The following is an 18,654-nucleotide window of genomic DNA, read 5'->3' as shown; positions in this document are numbered from 1 at the left end:
AAACTGAATCTAGTCCTCAATTGTTAGAATTTATAGTTGTGTACGTATATACAATTTATATATAATTATATAACTGTCTTTCATATGGGACTCAAAGCATCTCAAAGGCAGGAATAGTACTTCCCCATCATTTCTTTCTTTTTTTTCTTCCAATTTCTTATGCTCTATTCTCAACCCCAAAGAAACCTGCCCCACACAAAGAAAAGGAACTCAATACTGCAGAATGATAGAAATAACTATAAAGAATCCATAATAGGGCACTGTACTTTTGAAAAATTATACAAAAAGTCCATAGTTATTCTTGATTGTTCCACTTAGTAACTCTAGTTGCAAGATGGGAACTGATTTTTTTCTATTTTAATTCATATCCATTCTATTTCTTTTCAAAATACTCATAACAAAAAACTAACCAGGATCTCCCCAAATGACAGTAATCAAATTATCCCAGGGTCTTCAAGCGGATAAATTTAGCCTATTCTCCAGTCCCTTAACTCTCTTCCTTTCCCCATCAGTTTTTCTCCGTATCACTTATTAAAGTTTAATTACCAAAACTAGAAGTGATGACGTAAGGGTCTGAAAATACACATTACAAAGTGTAAAAATTGAGCTTTTTTATTTCTTCACACATTTTCTATATCACAGGATTTTTGTTATTCTATCAACTGCTGACTCACAAGATATTACAATAAATTTGTTCCCACTATTTTATAATTTATCAGAAACTTAAATTGAAGAAGTCTTTGTTTCACCATAATCAACTATTCTTTGGACATATGTGATTTTCAAATAGTTCTAATCCTAATCTTTCTAAGTATCACAGAACTCCAAGGGTTTCCTACAAACACCCCCCCCCCCAAAATCAAGTACCTCCAAACATAAAATAGCACCACTATTTTTTTCAATGAATGAAAAATTTTATGTTAATCTTGACTGTTTTCTCTCTCCACATACTCAATGTGCTCAATCAACACATCCTATCAATTCATTTATGCCCCTAAAATCCATCCCTTTTCATTTCCGCTGACTTCACTCAAGTCGAGACTCTCATCTCACCCAACATAAGCAATTATGATAATCTCAAGTGGTTTCCCCATACCTACTAGACTTTTACTCCTCCAATCTATCCTCTACCCACCACCATTTAGCTAAAGTACAGATCAGTAGAACATTGTTTCACAGCTCAAAAACTTTCCTATCGGATACAGCCTACAGCTTAATTTTTAAGATCCTGTTATCTCATCCAAAACTACATCCTTTGATCTTCTCTCCCATGTACACCAGTAAAAAACTTATCCTGCCAAACCGCCCAAATAAATGTTCATTTTATGTATCCTGGACAGTTAAACCATAGAGGTCTTTGTTCCTAGTTCTTTTTACTATGGGGGCGGGGGACAGAACTTCCTTTCCATTTTCCTAGTCTAATTCAAGCCTCACTTCAAGACCAATTCAAGGCTTATCTTTTTTCATGAGGCTGTCCAAACACCATAATTCTCATGCCTACTTCTTATCACCTTAACATACTACCCTACTCATAGTAAGTACCCAAAGTATGTGTGACTCCTAGGATGACTGGTCACATCCAGTTTGCCCAGGGGAATCCTAATTTAAGCCTGTTTTGGCATCCCAGCACTTCTTTGACTTTCAAATAGTGTCCAGGTTTGTACAATAAATTACTTTAGTTTTTCTTAATTTTCAGAACATTACCATTTTATGACTTAGAAATGTGAAGTATTACTAAATTACTAAAATGCAATACTTATTCCTGCAATATAGCACTAAATATTTCTGGTTAAGTTGAGGCTGTATCATAAGTATGCTGTAAGGCAATACTCGTGGGGATTTTGCCTCCAGGGGACATCTGGTAATATCTGGAGGCATTTTTGTCTGCTATAACATCCTACAATACACAGGACAGCCTCCATAACAAAGAATTATCTGGCCCAAAATGTCAATATCCTCATATAAGAAAGCTAGTAAGACCAAAATGCTATTATTAAACAATGTAAATGTCTTGTAAGAGGAACAAAACTAATCTGATCTTTGATCATTTAGTAGTTTGATATGATTTTTATGTAATCAATTATGAATACTTGGGATGAAATGGAAAGAATATCACTCAATACTTTGGCTTGATTTCGAGTTGCCGCATGTGCCTCTGGGTGCAAGAAGTTGATAAAACTCAGAGGCTCAGTTTTCTAACCTTTAAGCATAGCTGTGCCTTCTAGTCCCATCTTAATACTATTGCCATACTAATCTTTCCAAAACACCATTTTGGTAAGAATATTACAACACTCAAAAAAATCTCTTCCTAGATTTCACAGGCTGCCTACAAATATGGTCCCCAACCCAATGATTCAACTTTGTTTCTCACTTGTTTCCCAACATACTTCACTAAAGTATCTTCACAGGCTTTCTCTTTACTCTACTCAAACACAGACCTTATCCTTTTTGATTCTGACAGAACAGCAAGAAATACCCTTCCACCTGTACCTAAACCCTTTGTTCCAGTTGTCATGTTCAAGGCCATATAAGCCCTTCTTCTATGAACTCTTATTGTTGGTTTTGGAGAAAACCAAATTTCGTGTTCATTCTGTTTCCAAATTAAACTGCAAGTACTTTGAAGGCTTACTATCAAGTTCCACTTGGTCGTTTAAACAAATATTAACATAGCAGCTACCATTGGCCAGGCATAGTGCTAGAGAGGAATTTAAAGATGAAACAGCACAAAACTAGATAATACATAGTGCTATTTGTTAGCCTGTCTCATTCATTTGCCATACTACCACTGAGATCTTACAGTGCCAGCTTGTCAAGTTCCAAGCCTCCGGACTCAGGTTTCTAGGATTCATCAGTTTTTTAAATTTTATTTTTTAATCCTCTCCAGAACAGCCCTAGCTAAGAATAACTAATGGCAAACAAGAATTTTACTATGACAAGTCAACACAAGTCAATTATCTCCCTCCTGGAAAGGAAATTAGCAAGCCCACTCAAAAGATATTCACATCCTAAATTACTAAATTATTCTTTCTGTATCTAATGTTAATAAAGACATATAATCTAATTACATTATACTTATAAAGTACAATACTAATTAGGCATTAAATACATACTTCTAAAACCTCCTAACTTGATAGTATCTATTAAATTCCATTCCTTCATGTTATCAGATGTAGAGATCACTTACAAACTTAGCCTGGCCCACCCCTGCTTCTTATTCACATCTTTCAAACAAAACTCTTAACAGCCACACATAGTTGATACTTTTTTACTCTCTCACAGAAAAATGAGCAAAAGCGCTTGAATGGAGGGCTGTGTGTGGGAGGAGTTCCCCTCTAAAACTGTAGCAGTGGGAAATAATTTGATTCATCCTCAAGAATTCTAAACCTCTAATTTTTAACTAAACAATATCTCCCTCTTCACCTTACCTTTCCAAATACTTCCACAAACTTCATTATCTTCTTTTTATTATTTTTTTCACATTTCGTGAAGATATAGCCCCTTTTCCTTTTTCTCCCTATAGACCTTTATCAATTTTAAGAAATTCCATTTTTATTCCAGCCTTTGAACCTTTTCAAAGTCAAAGCAAACTGTAGGTTTTGCATTTTGAGACACACCCAGTTTAAAGACCTAGTTTTTAAAAGCCTTCCTCTTAAATAAGCTAAGTTGTTCCTAAAGGTGTCCATTTCCTCCATAATTTGGGTTCTCAAATGAAAGATGCCAGAGGATGTGATTCTGAGCAAATGCAACAGGCAAAATAAGAATTTATATTACCTTAAGTCTCTCAGGGTCCCAGGACAGAGCCCCCATCAGCGTTCCTGCTCAGTGAGAAGCCTGCTTCTCCTCCTCCTTCTGCACACCCTATCCACCCCGCCCATGTTCTCTCACTCAGGTCTCAAAAATAAATAAAATCTTTAAAAAAATTAAAAAGAAAATTTACACTTGGGTAATTTCATTTTTAAAATGCAAAGTTAAAAACAAGAATAATAGATAAAATCATATATATCAGCTGACTTGGGCTCTAGTTCTTCCAAAAACACATATCTAGGGGCTCTTGGGAGGCTCAGTTAAATGTGCCTTCACTCAGGTCATGATCTCAGGGTCCTGGGATGGAGCCCCATGTTGGGCTCTCTGCTCAGTGGGGAGCCAGCTTCTCCCTCTCCCTGCTGCTCCCCGTGCTTGTACTCTGTCAAATAAAAATCTAAACCTCCCCCCAAAAAACAACAAAAAAACCCCACATGTCTAAACTTATTGGAACCAAATTTTTTCATCTGTGACATAATCTTACTATACTAAGTAATAAGGAAAACATCAATAGCTTTTTTATGTATCATGTTATATTACCTATTTGACCACAAAGTAATGAAACTAACTTAAATCTTATAAATAGGATTTTTTAAAAAAATATTTGAGAAAGAGAGAGCACATGCACACACGAGTGGGAGGCGCAGAGGGAGAGGGAGAAAGAATCTCTCAAGCCGACTCCTTGCTGAGTGCAGAGCCCAACACAGGGCTCAATCTCAAGACCCAAGCTGAAACCAAGAGTTGGATTTTTAAGCAACTGTGCCACCCAGGAGCCCCATAAATAGGATTTTTTAAATTATAAAAGCAATTTGTGGGGCACCTGGGTGGCTCAATGGTTGACTGTCTGCCTTCAGCTCAGGTCATGATCCCCAGAGTCCTGGGATCAAGTCCCACATCAGGCTCCCTACAGGGGAGCCTGCTTATCCCTTCTGCCTATCTCCCTGCCTCTCTCTTTCTGTGTCTCTCATGAAAAAATAAAATCTTAAAAAAAAAAAAAAAAAAAAGGCAATTTGTGTTCATAATAGGGAATTTAGAAATGACAAAAAGTACAAAAGTTTAAAACAAAGTGCATCTGTTATTCTACCAAAGAGACACTGTATTTTAATTTTAAAGCTAATTTTTTTTTAAAAAAAGATTTTATTTATTCATGCGAGATAGAGAAAGAGGCCGAGACAAAGGCAGAGGGAGAAGCAGGCTCTCTGCAGGGAGCCAGATGCAGGACTCGATCTGGGACCCGGGATTATGCCTTGAGCTGAAGGCAGACGCTCAACCAGTGAGCCACCCAGGTGTCCCTTAAAGCTGATTTTTAATGTAAGGCACTGTATCTATATAGTATTTTCTTAAGTCTTCATGAGAAAGTATAGATTCAGTATTGCCAATATTCAGAATGTGTGGGAAACTCATCTCAACTAGCCTAAGGGTCATCAAATTAGGCAAGAAATTTGGTCTCATAATTTTCCAGCTTCACCTCATTTCAGCCTAACATCACTGACAACCAGATTGATTCAACATGATTTAATGTAACTGAAGTCTTACTACACACAAGATACTGAGAGCCTGTTCAGACACATGAAGAGGAATATGAAATGGTTTCTCTGCTTAAACTGCTCACAATCTAGACTCAGAGACCAAAGTACAGGGCTGTCCTGTTAATATATATTTAAAAATGGTGTATAAACAATGATAGGTAATATTGCAAAGGAAGTAAACCAAGTAGGATATTTAGAATTTCACACACAACAAAAAGTTGCTCTGTTGCAGAATGAACATGCATGCCACCAGGCATAAATGTCTATGAAGTGTGCTGACAAAAGTAAAAATAAGAAAAAGGAGAATTGGAATTGGGACTGCTCAAGACTTTAAATATCCTGCTAATCATTTTTATTCATGTGCATAATAATTACTTTAGTTTTCAAAACTCATACCCACCCTCACGAAGAAAAGAATCTTCCATTACAGAAGATATCCAAAGAAATGTGCCACACACACACACATATATAAAATTCTAGAGGCACCTGGGTGGCACAGTTGGTTGGGTGTCCAACTCCTGGTTTCAGCTCAGGTGATCTCGGGGTGGTGAGGTTAAGCCCTGCATTAGGTTTGAGTTTAGCTTGAGTTTGCTAAAGTTTCTCTCTCTTTCCTTCTGCCCTTTCCCAAGCTTGCTCACCCTAAAATGAATAAATCTTTTTTTTTTTTTTTAAATCTACGATGCTCCCATTGCTCAAGATCTCTTCCACATTTAAGTTTAGCACTTTGTCTTGAAGAGATTTTATACTCTGCAATATTTTAATAGACTGCAATATTCTAATCACAGAAAGAGAGTTAAAAGACTCAGAGGTAACCTAATTCAACTAAATTTTACCTCTTTGTAACATCCTTTGTCATAGGACTATTCAACAGTTTTCACTGCTAAGTATTACATTTTTTTTTAAGATTTTACTTTTTTAATGTAATCTATTCCCAATGTGGGCCTTGAACTCATGACCCCAGGATCAAGAGTCATATGCTCTACTAACTGAGCCAGCCAAGTGCCCCTGAAGGTTACTTACACTTTTTAAAGACAGTCCACACCATCTAGAAACTCTATTAGAAAATCCTACCTTATATCAATTAAAAATCTACCCGTCTCTAATTTATACCTAATCTAATAATGATTAGATCTAATAATGATCTCCAGAGTTATACAGAATAAGTCTAATAATTATTCTCCTTCAAATATTTAAAAAACATTCTCTTCTGAAAGCTAAATACCCATAGGTTAAATAAACCAAGATCAAATGTTTTTCATGAGACAGGATTTTCATGCTTAGCATGAATCTCTATTCACTGTATTAGCTATGTGACTTTGAGTTTAACTTCATTACCTGCGAATTGAGGATAACATGACAGATGCTATAATATAGATGAACTCTGAAGACACAATACTAAATGAAACAAGGCAGACAGAAAAGGGCAACTACTTTATGATTTTACTTATATAAGGTTCCTAGAGTAGTCAAATTCACAGACAAAGAAAGGAGAATGATAGTTCCCAAGGGCCGGGGGCAAGGGGAATGAAGCGTTTATACAGCGTTTCAACATGGAAAGATAAAAACTTCTAGAGGATGGATGGTGGTGATGACTGTATAACAATCAGCATATATGCCACTGTACTGTATGTACATTTAAAATGGTTAAAATGGCAATTTTTTTGTATATGTCACCACAATAAAAAATGTAGATAATAACTTAAAATTGTGATTAAATGATTTGCCATGCAAATAATGCCTTATACAATACTTTGTATATAGAACATAATTAAACAGTAGTGATGGTAGTATATTTTACCAATTATGTGGTCCTAAAAAAAAAAAAAAATTTATGTGGTCCTTCTTGGCCAAATTCCATTTTTTAAGAAAGCAAGAACCTGCATTATCATGTTTCTCAGTGTCCCCGATGTTACACTGTTCACACATAAGGGTTCCAAGTATTTGTTCAATTAATAAAAAAAATTTTAAGTCACATTACTATAACTGGAAAACCACTGCTAAGAAGGGAATAAAATGCTCATCTAGATGTATAATTAATTCATTTACAACACACACACACACACACGAGCCATGTTAAAGTCAACATCTCCTTCGTACAGAAAAATCTAGAAAACAAACTTCAAGATATTAATCAACAAATAACTGCCAAACCATTCAGATAAGTAGTGATAATTGTACAAATCAAACTGCTTTATTAATCTAGGCTTAGCAAATAAAATTACAGGCAAATTCAACCAATGGTCTCCCATGAAAGGCATACATAAAACAAAGAGGTCATGTAATAAAGTTCATTCTTAGATGTGAAGGTCTATGAGTGAAAAAAAAAAAGTAAAAACCACATGCTATCTACCTCTAAGAGAAGTCTATCAATAAAACTGATTGATAAGAAGTCAGATTGAATTTAACATGTCTTCATAAACTTAAGAGAAAACGGATTTAAAGTAAAATGGATTTAACAAGATATGAAGAACTTATTTGATTTCCAATCTCAAACTTTTGCAGGGTAGGGGGGAGTGGAATGGCGGAGGGAGAGAAAGACTCTAAAGCCGGCTCTCCATCCAGCGTGGAACCCCACATGGGGCTCAATCTCACAACCCTGAGATCATGACCTGAGCTGAAATCAAAAGTTGGACACTTAACTCACTGAGCCTCCCAGGGGTCCCTCAAACATTTTTAAGAAGAAATAACCACCTCACCAGTTTGAATATTCAACTGCTTAAAACAAGAGGTATGAACACCTGTTCTCAAAGTCTATTTTTAATTTCATTTTTTATGATTTCATGTTCTGCAAAACTTCCTAGGGGCCCTGCCAAGAGCCTGACAATTCATTATCAATTTTTCCTAACATCTCTATTTTCAATCTGTTCTCTCTACTACAGATACAGGGTAAGATTTATTTCAACAATAATCTCTAGAAGAAAAAAAGGAAAAAATAAAATGACAAACTTCTAGATACTAACAACTAATGTCAACTAACAAATACTGATTAGGTAATGCAGTCTTTAAGAATATATATATACAATATTAAACTCTCTCAAAAGTGCAGCAGAGTAGATGAATAAACAATGTAAAACTCATTTAGAAAAGTATTTCACGTATACACTCCCCTTTTGTCCACATGGTGCAGCTGCTATGGAAAACAGTATGGTGGCTCCTCAAAATATTAAACACAGAAATGGGGCAGCCTGGGTGGCTCAGCAGTTTACCTCAGTGCCACCTTCAGCCCAGGGCCTAATCCTGTAGACCCGGAATCGAGTCCCACGTCACGCTCCCTGCATGGAGCCTGCTTCTCCCTCTGCCTGTGTCTCTCCCTCTCTCTCTCTCTCTCATGAATAAATAAATAAAGTCTTAAAAACAAATAAAAATAAAAAGCAAAAAAACCCTACAGAATTACCATTTGATCTAGCAATTCACTTCTGGGTATATACTCAAAAGAAGTGAAAGCAAGGATTTGAGCAGATATTTGCACACTCATGCTCACAGCAGCATTATTCACAATAGCCAAGAGGTGGAGACAACCCAAACGTCCAATGACAGATGAATGGATAAATAAAACGTGGCGTATATATAGAATATTATTCAGTCATAAAAAAAAGAACCACATCACATGCTACACATGAATGAACCCCAAGGACATATGCTAAGTGTAATAGGCTAGCAATAAAAAGATAAATACTATATGATTCCACTTATGAGGCATCTAATCTCATAGAAAAATCTAAAATGGTGGTTGCCAGGACCTGGGGAAAGGGGAGGCTACGAGTTGCTATTCTGTGGGTGCAGAGTTTCAGTCATGCAGGATGGAAGGGTTCAGGGAATCTCTTGCACAGTGAGAATATGGTTGATGATAATGAACTATATACTTGGAAACTGTTTGATGCCTGACTTTTGTGGGGGGTTTTTGACACAAAAAATAGAAAATACATATAAATTCTATATTTAAATATGAAAATCATATGCATCACACAATCTCAGGTTTGGGATAGAAAGATTTAAGTATTGCTTTCTCTTGCCCACTGAGGATTATAAGACTAGATAAAGCTTTAGAGACACCCCCCCCACCATCAAAAGGAAGGAAATTCTGAGACATTTTATAACATGAATGAACCTTGAAACTTGATATTATGTATATTTTACCACGATTTTAAAAAATGGATCAAAGACCTAAATATAAGATTATAAACCTTTTAGAAGAAAAGATAGGAATAAATCTTGTGATCTTGGATTAGGTACAGGTTTCTTAGACATGAAATAAAAAACACAAGTAACAAAAGAGTAAGACTTCATAATATTAAAAACTGTTTCAAAGGACTCCACCATGAAAAAACAGAGAATGAAAGAAATATCTGTAAATCACGTATTTCATAAAGGATTAGTATCCAGCATATATAAAGAACCCTTACAACTTGCTATAAAGACAAGTAACAATTAAAAATGGGTAATTGGTTTAAATAGACATTTCTCCAAAGATAGACAAATGGCCAATAAATAGCTAAAAACACGCTCAACACCATTAGTCATTAGGGAAATGCAAATTAGAATCACAATGAGATACAAGTAGAGTGGCTATATAACAAAAAAGACAGACAATAACAAGTGTTGGAGAAAATGTGGTAAAATTGGAACCCTTGTCTATTGCTGATGGGAATGTAAAATGGTACAGCCATGGAAAAGAAAACAGTTTGGCAGTTTCTCAAAAAGCTAAACACAGAGTTACCATTTGACCTAGTAATTCCACTCCTTGGTATACACTAAAAAAAAAATGACCATATAAAAACCTGTAAATAGTCATAGCAGCATTTTTCATAGAAACCAAAAGGTGGAAAGAGCCCAAATTCTCATCAACTGAGGGATGGAGAAAAAAAAATGTGGTAATATTATTCAGGCAGAAAAAGGAATGAAAAAAAAAATGTTCTTATACATGCTACAACATGAACCTGGAAAACACTATGCTAAATGAAAGAAGCCAGACACAAAATGTCACATATTACATAACTTCATTTATATGAAATGATCAGAATAGGCAGTTCCACACACACAAAAAGTATATAAGTGGAGCTGGAGTGAGCGGGAAATGGGAAGTGACTGATAATGAGTTTGGTGTTTTTTTTTTTGTTTTTTTTTTTTTTTAAGCAGAGGAGTGGGAAGGGTACTAATGAAAATGTTCTGGATATAGATAGTGGTGACAGCGGCACAACTCTGAATATACTTAAAAAAAAACCCACTAAATCGCACACTTAAGGGCAAGTTTTATTGAATGTGAATTTTTATGGAGAATAATTTATGGAGAAAATAAGTATTTATGAAGAAAAAAAAGTATACTGAGGTCATTAGTATCAAAAAAGGGATAGCCCATAATATGGGAGCAAAACATGCAAAGATACTAAATGACAAAGAATGGGCAGAAATACTCATTAGCTTCTGTATTTCTGTCAATACTTTGTTCAAATGGAGAGCCCAAATAAACATTCTCCAAAGGAAACAATTTCAAATGAGGCAAGGTGATAGACAGTAAGTCAGAATATAACCTAGAATATAGCTTGAAACAGGTTTAGCCCTACCCCTCCAGATAATGTAAAAGAATTGAAATGTTATCACTGAATTATTGTTGATTCAAAATATGTCAATCTAAAATAACATGTCAGGTCGAACAGATATTTTTCCAAAGAAGACATCCAGGAGGCTAACATACATGAAAAGATGCTCAACATGACTCATTATCAGGGAAATACAAATCAAAACAAAATGAGATCCCACCTCACACCTGTCAGAATGGCTAGAGTTAACAACACAGGAAACGATAGGTGTTGGAGAGGATGCAGAGAAAGGGGAACCCTTACACTGTTGGTGGGAATGCAAACTGGTCAGCCACTCTGAAGAACAGTATGGAGGTTCCTCAAAAAGTTAAAATTAGAGCTACCATGTGATCCAACAATTGCACTACTAGGTATTTACCCAAAGGATACAAAAATACAGATTAAGGGATCCCTGGGTGGCACAGTGGTTTGGTGCCTGCCTTTGGCCCAGGGAGGGATCCTGGAGACCCGGGATCGAATCCCACATCAGGCTCCCGGTACATAGAGCCTGCTTCTCCCTCTGCCTGTGTCTCTGCCTCTCTCTCTCTCTCTCTCTCTGTGACTATCATAAACAAATAAAAATTAAAAAAAAAAAAAAAACAGATTCAAAGGGGTACATGCACCCTGATGTTTAGAGCAGCATTATCAAAAACAGCCAAACTATAGACAGAGCCCATCCATCGAGTGATGGGTAAAGAAGATGCGACATACACACACACACACAATGGAATATTACTCAGTCATCAAAAAGAATGAAATCTTGTCATTTGCAATGATGTGGATGGAGCTAGAGTGTAATTGTACTACGTGAAATAAGTCAGAGGAAGACAAATACTATATGATTTCACTTATGTGTGAAATTTAAGACACAAGACAGATGGATATATGGGAGGTGGGAAAAGAGAGGGAAACAAACCACAGGAAGCTCTTACAATAGAGAACTGAAGGCTGATGGAAGGAGGCAGGTAGGGGATGGGCTAAATGGGTAATAGGTATTAAGGACAGCATTTGTGATGAACAGTCGTGTTTTATGTAAGTGATGAATCACTGAATTCTACTCCTGAAACCAATAGTGCACTGTCCGTTAACTAAAATTTAAATAAAAAATTTAAAAATAATAAAATAACATGTCAAAGTCAAAGTGTAGGTAAAAGGAAATATAATTTCCAAAGAGAAAAATAAGTGGGTCTAGAATTTCCAGACCAAACTTATTTCTTGCAAAATTCAAAACTGAATTAAGCAAAATATGTGTTTTTTTTCTTTTTAAAGATTGATTGATTGATTGATGAGAGACATAGAGAGAGGCAGAGACGCAGGAGGGAGAAGCAGGCTCTATGCTGGGAGCCCAACGTGGGACTCGATCCTGGGACTCCAGGATCGCACCCTGGGGCAAAGGCAGGCGCTAAACTGCTGAGCCACCCACGGATCCCCTAAGCAAAATATTTGTAAAGTTAGAAAAGGAAAAAGCCGGAGGATTCACTATGAACAAGTCAAACCAAATAAAATGCAATTTCTATTTTGATAGGTTTACTTCATTGCAGGTAAGACCCTGTAGGCACAGTATAGCTTAGTTACAGCAAATGATTTGGCAAAATCTTTCATAATATCCATACAAAATGGCATATGGGCTTGATAATAACAAGTGGAACAGTTACTGAACAACCACAATGTGTACTGATTAATAGACTGATGTTAATCTGGAGGGATTCTAGCTGAATGCCCATTTCAGAGCCCTTTACTCTGGTCATTTTAACATTTTTAACAACAACTTAAATGAAGATGCATTATACGAAATACGAAAATGACAAAAAATGTCTAACTCAAGACTAACAAATGAAATATAAAAACCTAATTTAAATATAAAAGCCTATTTCATAACTATATGTAAAGAGAGAGAGAGAGAGAGAGAGAGAAGCCTAAAGAATAGAATTCATTACACAAAAACAGGCTTAGGGAGACTTAGTTTAACAACTTATGTATAAAAGATACTGAGTGTAACAGATACTACTGGATCATATTAAACTTAAGAAACAGAAACCAAAACTGTTAATGAAATATTTGGTTTCAAAAATAACAACATTTATCTCATGCAAGGTGTATCCACCAATACGCTATCTGGTCAAGTAACTTCTAAAACGCTAAGTACAAGGGTACCTGGCTGGCTCAGGCACTACAGCATACAACTCTAGATCTCAGAGTTGTAAATTCAAGCTCCAGAGTGTGTACAGAGATTTAAAAAAAGTAAAATCTTAAAAAAAAAAACAAAACAAAAAACCCGCTGAGTACAGTTCTGAGTACCATGTTTAATGACAATGAACAACTCTTAGAATTAAGGGAAAAAAATGATCCTGATTGAAAGATTAGAAAATTATATTATCTTAGGAAAGATGAAATAAATTGGGACTGTTTTACTCTGCAGAAGAGATGAGAATGCTCAGTGTGTATGGTTGGGCAGAAGAGGTCAGCAAGATCATGATAGTAATCTTCAAATACTTTGAGGGGCCATTCACGTGGAAAAGGGATTAAACTTGGAAAAAGCAAAATACAGGAGGAACAGCATAGGCTTTGATGTCAAAAAGTCCTAGATTCAAATCCAGACTTCATAATTTACTGTGTGTTATTTGATGCTTGAAAGATCTTGTTTCCTTACCTAGAAAATGATACTTGACTCACAAATGGATGAAAATCAAATGCAAAAATGTTTACAAGCTACCTGGGAGAGCCCAATACACTGTGATGTACAATGATGTTGCTTTCTCTAGACTTTTCTAAATTATTCTAGAATAGTGATTTCCAAAACTCAGATACAACCCATTAATGGGTCACAAAATCAGCTGAATGGTAACTAGCATTTCCCCCCTAAAGAAACAGAAAATATTAGAGCTTACCACACATACCAAAAGTAACTAGCTTTGTGAAACATTTGTTTCAATTATACATATACATGTCTAATATGCTATGATGTAAAATGCATTTATCATGGAGGATCCAAAATAAATAAATAAACCCACAAAAAGGCTGCAGTGCTTAGTAGTGTTTCCAAGTGCGTTCTATAGGTACTAGTTCCTTGGAAGCTCAAAAACGTTAACCACTTAGTAATTTACTATATTCAACATACAATTTGCATATCAAACAAATCCAGTATTAAAGAAACCTGTTTATTTTTGTTAGATCTTGTTTTTCTCACATATATTTAACCTCGACCCACCATTATTTTTCACACAGTGTCTATTAACATCTTCAGAACCATTATTTTATAGTATATACTTGGGGGAAAACATTACTCTAGATGAAAAAGAAGGTACAATAGGTGTAAATTACAGAAAGTAGATTTTTTGTGTGCTAAGAAAAAATTCTTGATTCTTTGAAATCTTCCTCTCCCTTGCCACTAACACCCACCTCTTCCCAGTTGTACTCCAAAAACATACTTTGAAGCACTTTAAATGATTTATAAAATTTTCAATTCACACAAATCTTTTTAGAAAAAGGACAGGATCAAGATACGGAGCCAGGATCAAAAGAGTAAACAGGAAGCAGCTCGTCAAAAGTAAACTCCTGCATAGTATTTAAGACTTGCTTTACCCTGGGATGCCTGGGTGGCTCAGTAGTTGAGAGCCTCCCTTCCGCCCAGGGCGTGATCCTGGAGTCCCAGGATCAGAGTCCCTCATTGGGCTCCTTGCATGGAGCCGCCTTCTCTCTCTGCCTGTGTCTCATGAATAAATAAAATCTTAAAAAAAAAAAAAAAAAAAGAAAGAAAAAAGAAAAAAAAAAGACTTGCTTTACCTGAACTCTATGCTCAGAAACCAAAGCAGCAAAAATACGTATTCAGCTTCCCCAAGTGGAGTCAATGTGTTCTAATAATACATAATCTAAAATGGGCTCATGAGTGCAGCTAATCCTCATTATTAAGAGCATCATTATCATCACTTGGAAGAGGCATGTGATGATATTTAAGTGATTCTGGATTCTTTTAAAGTGTACACACACCCAAGATTCCTTTGGGAAGACGTGATCTCACACTAATATGAAAAACTGTCACTACCATAGACAGCTCTAATAATACTTCGTATTACTTGGAAATAAAATAACAGCTTGATATCATATATTCGTGTATCTCTGTAATTCAAACCTTCCTAATTGGGAGTTACACATATCTGACTCTGCTCTAGCAGTTGTCACAGCATAAAGGCCCTTCCCACTCTTTCCCCATCCCCAGGCTTCTAATCCACGTCTCCTCCTAAGTTTGCCTCAGCTACTCTGAACCATTATTTTCTTCCCAATTTCTAAGCATTATCAGTACTTTTGTTCTTCTTGTTTTTTCTTTTTTTTTTTTTTGGGGGGGGGGGGGGGCAATTCATTGTATATGTCCTAGCCATTTAACTGCATAAAACTTGGCTCTGGAGACTGTAACTGTCTTGATGAACAGGGATCAACATGTTACGAATCTTTAGACTTTCCCACAAGAGCCTGTAAGAGCTTACTGAATATTTCATGATTTAAATAACTAGGCTTAAGAGTAACCGCAGTTAGTTTTGGAGAGTTTACTATGTGCCAGAGCCGGTGCTAAAAGCACAGGCAGATTGTCTCGTGTAATCTTCACGACTCCAGGCGGGTAAGAACTATTATTTTCTCCATCAAACCGAGGAAGAAAGTGAAGCTCAGAGTAACCTGCCCAAGGTCATGCCGCTCGTGTGGCAGAGCCGGGGCCTGGATCCAGGCAAAAGTCTTGACTATCTCGGTGACCGTAAAGTCGCACCTCTGCGATATCAGAGCCCATGAAGAATCCCCACGCCGCTGGGTTAAAAGTTCCGATTTCAACAAACAAGCTGACGCGTTTTAGCTACAAATCCGTACTTTAGAAGAGGACAAATTAAGACAATTTCTCATATACACCTTTCTGGGGTTGCGACAAAAGGAGGGAGCATGCCCTCCTGTGACCTTTCTCTTTATGTAGGTGGTTTTGCGGTACAGGTCACAATTCCACCAAGAAGTAGCTCACCACGGTAGGCTTTGGTTTCTCTTTTTAAACAGGGCTCCCTTTTCTCCGGGCCCCTAGGATGACATGGAAATTAAGCATGGATAGGATGGATCACTGTCACTCCGCAGCTCCAGAAAAACAAAACAAAACAAAACAAAACCAGACAGACCCAATTCTTGTTTAAAAAAGAAGAGCCAGGCTCTTGTTCCACCCCCGACTTCCCACACAAAGCGGTGCCATCCTCTGCCCTCTTCGCACAAAGCGAGCTTCACCCCGCCACCCCCAAGGGGAGCGCTGATCACACGGTCCCCCGCCGCGGCCCCCGACGCACCACCTCCCACTTGGTCCAAACCTCCGACCACCGCAATGGGCCACTCTGGTCGGCTCCCCACGCCCGGTAGCACCCCCCCACCGACACCCAGGATGCTCAGGCCACCCTCCGAACGCACGCCAGTCATCTCACACAAAGCGAGATCCCCCTTCCTTACAAAGCGCTCTCCCACCGCCGACTCCGCGGGCGGCGCCGGACCGCAGACCCCGGACACGGCCCGACACGCGCAGGCCCAGCGCCCGGGTGGCTGCTCCTGCACGCCTCGCAGCTCCAACCCCGCGGACCTTCCCGCAGCCCTAAAGCAAGAACCACCCCCCAACCACCCCCCACGCCCCGGTTCGGGTCGGAGGGCCGGTCCCGCTGCACCGAGCGGGGCGCCCAGGAGGCAGGGGGCCCTCGGAAGGCGCTCCCCCGCCATCCCCACCCCCCACCCCCGGGCCGGTCCGGGTCGGAGAGTCGATCCGGCTGCACCGAGCGAGGCGCCCAGGAGGCAGGGGGCCCTCGGAAGGCGCTCCCTCCCAGCCCGCCCCGGCCCCGGTCTGGGTCGGAGGGCCGATCCGGCTGCACCAAGCCAGGTACTCAGGAGGCAGGGGACTCGTCCCCGCCCAGCCCGGCCCGGGTCGGGTCGGAGAGCCGATCCCGCTGCACCAAGCCGGGTACTCAGGAGGCAGGGGGTCCGTCCCCGCCCAGCCCGGCCCGGGTCGGAGGGTCGATCCCGCTGCACCGAGCGGGGCACCCAGGGGGCACGGGGCGCCTCGAAGGAGCTCCCCCCTCGGCAACCCCCCCCTCCCGCCCAGCCCCGGCCCAGGTCGGAGGGCCGGTCCCGCTGCACCGAGGGAGTGCCCAGGGGCAGGGGCCCGTGCCCGTCCAGCCCCGGCCGGAGGGCCGATCCGGCTGCACCGCGCGAGGCGCCCAGGAGGCAGGGGGCCGTCCCCACCCCGGCCCGGGTCGGAGGGCCGATCCCGCTGCACCGAGCCAGGCACCCGGGAGGCAGGGGCCCGTCCCCGCCCAGCCCAGCCCGGCCCGGCCCGGCCCGGCGGCCCGCGCTCACCAGCTCTCCTCCTCCTCCTCCCAGCCCGACAGCCGCTCCAGCTCGTCGGGCCGCAGCGGCTCCACCTCGTCCAGCAAGCCGCCCTCGCCCGCCGCCAGCAGGGAGGCGGCGTCCCGCAGCTCGTCGCTGCTCGTCCGCCTGGGGCCCGAGCCGACCCCGCCGCCGGGCTTGGCGTGCAGGCCCGAGGGGAAGGCGCGGGGGGACGCCGCGCCGGAGCACGGGGTGGACGCGGCGGCGCGGCCGGGACTGCCGGGCCCCAGGGAGCCGACGCCCTGCACGGCGCCCGAGCGGCTCCTCAGCTGCTCGTTCTGCTTCTCCAGCTTCTTCACCAGCTCCTGCAGCTTCCGCACCTCCTGGTCCGCGTTCACGTTGGAGTTAACGTCCTCCATCCCGGCCGCCGCCGGCCGCCCGCCGGGACTCACAGCGACACGGAGGGAGCGGGGGGGGGGGGGGGGGGGGCGTCGCCGCTCACTCTAGCCGAGGCGCCGGCATGCAGCAGGGCCAGGCCCCGCCGCCAGGGTCCCCCCGGCTCCGGTTCCCAAGCGCCGCTGGCCCCAGCCGAGCCGCCTCATCTGCGCCGGCTCCAGCGCTGGGGGAGGCGGCGCCAATATCCGGCCGCGGCCGCCATCTTCCCTCCGTCCCTCCGCCCCCCGCGGCCCGGCCCCGTCCGTGACCTCAGAGCGTCGGGGCTGGACGCGGCCGCCGGCGGGCGCTCACGGGACCGAGCGCCGAGCGCGGGGGGCGTGGTCACGGGCGTGGGCGGAGCCACGAGGGCGGGCGTGGCTTCAACCGGAAGGGGCGTGCCCTGAACGCCGCGGAGGAGGGGCGCTGCCCCGCTGGCGGGGAGGAGCGATTCGGGCAGCAGGCGGGGCAGCTGCGGGGAGACGGGCTCGCGGCGGCGGGAGGGGGTGACGTCCTGGCTGCGCGGCGGCTGCGGCTGCGGCTGCGATCGCGAGCTCCGGCTCTCCCTCCGCTCCGCCGATTGCTCTGGGGGAGGGGCGTGTGATGTGTCCTCCACCCCCGAACCCTGGCGGGTGGAGCCCGCGCCCGGTCCTGTCCTCTCTCCGGGCTGGTTCTCCGGCGGGCGCCTAGCCGGACCCCTTATTTTGCCTCTTTTGTCCAACAAATATGACTCGATGCCTGCTTGAAATAGTAGTTTGGACGCCTGGGGGGCTCAGCGGTTGAGCACCTGCCTTGGGCCCCAGGGTGTGACCCCGGGGTCCCGGGATCGGGTCCTGCATCGCGCTCCTCGCAGGGAGCCTGCTTCACCCTCTGCCTGGGTCTCTGTCTCTCCGTCTCTCTCTCTCTGTGTTTCTCATGAATAAATAAATAAAATCTTAAAAAAAAAAAAATAGATTGTCAGGGCTGGCAGGAGCCACAGGGACCCT

The 18,654-nt window shown here is 41.6% G+C and overlaps 1 protein-coding gene across 2 annotated transcripts in view; it reads right to left on the bottom strand.

The window, feature by feature from the left end:
* SLAIN2 (SLAIN motif family member 2) overlaps positions 1-17,912 on the bottom strand; it is a 77,222-nt gene extending 59,310 nt beyond the window's left edge. The window contains exon 1 of one of the 2 annotated variants that reach the window (XM_025435539.3): positions 17,267-17,912. In XM_025435539.3, the coding sequence (XP_025291324.1) occupies positions 17,267-17,655 (389 nt within the window). In that variant the 5' untranslated portion in view covers positions 17,656-17,912. The remainder of the gene's footprint in view (positions 1-17,266) is intronic. The other variant, XM_025435540.3, reaches the window with a different exon arrangement.
* Positions 17,913-18,654: the final 742 nt, after the last annotated feature.

Source organism: Canis lupus, chromosome 13, assembly GCF_003254725.2.
Source record: "Canis lupus dingo isolate Sandy chromosome 13, ASM325472v2, whole genome shotgun sequence".
Taxonomy (NCBI): Eukaryota; Metazoa; Chordata; class Mammalia; order Carnivora; family Canidae; genus Canis; species Canis lupus.
This window is presented reverse-complemented; position numbering and strand designations above follow the sequence as displayed.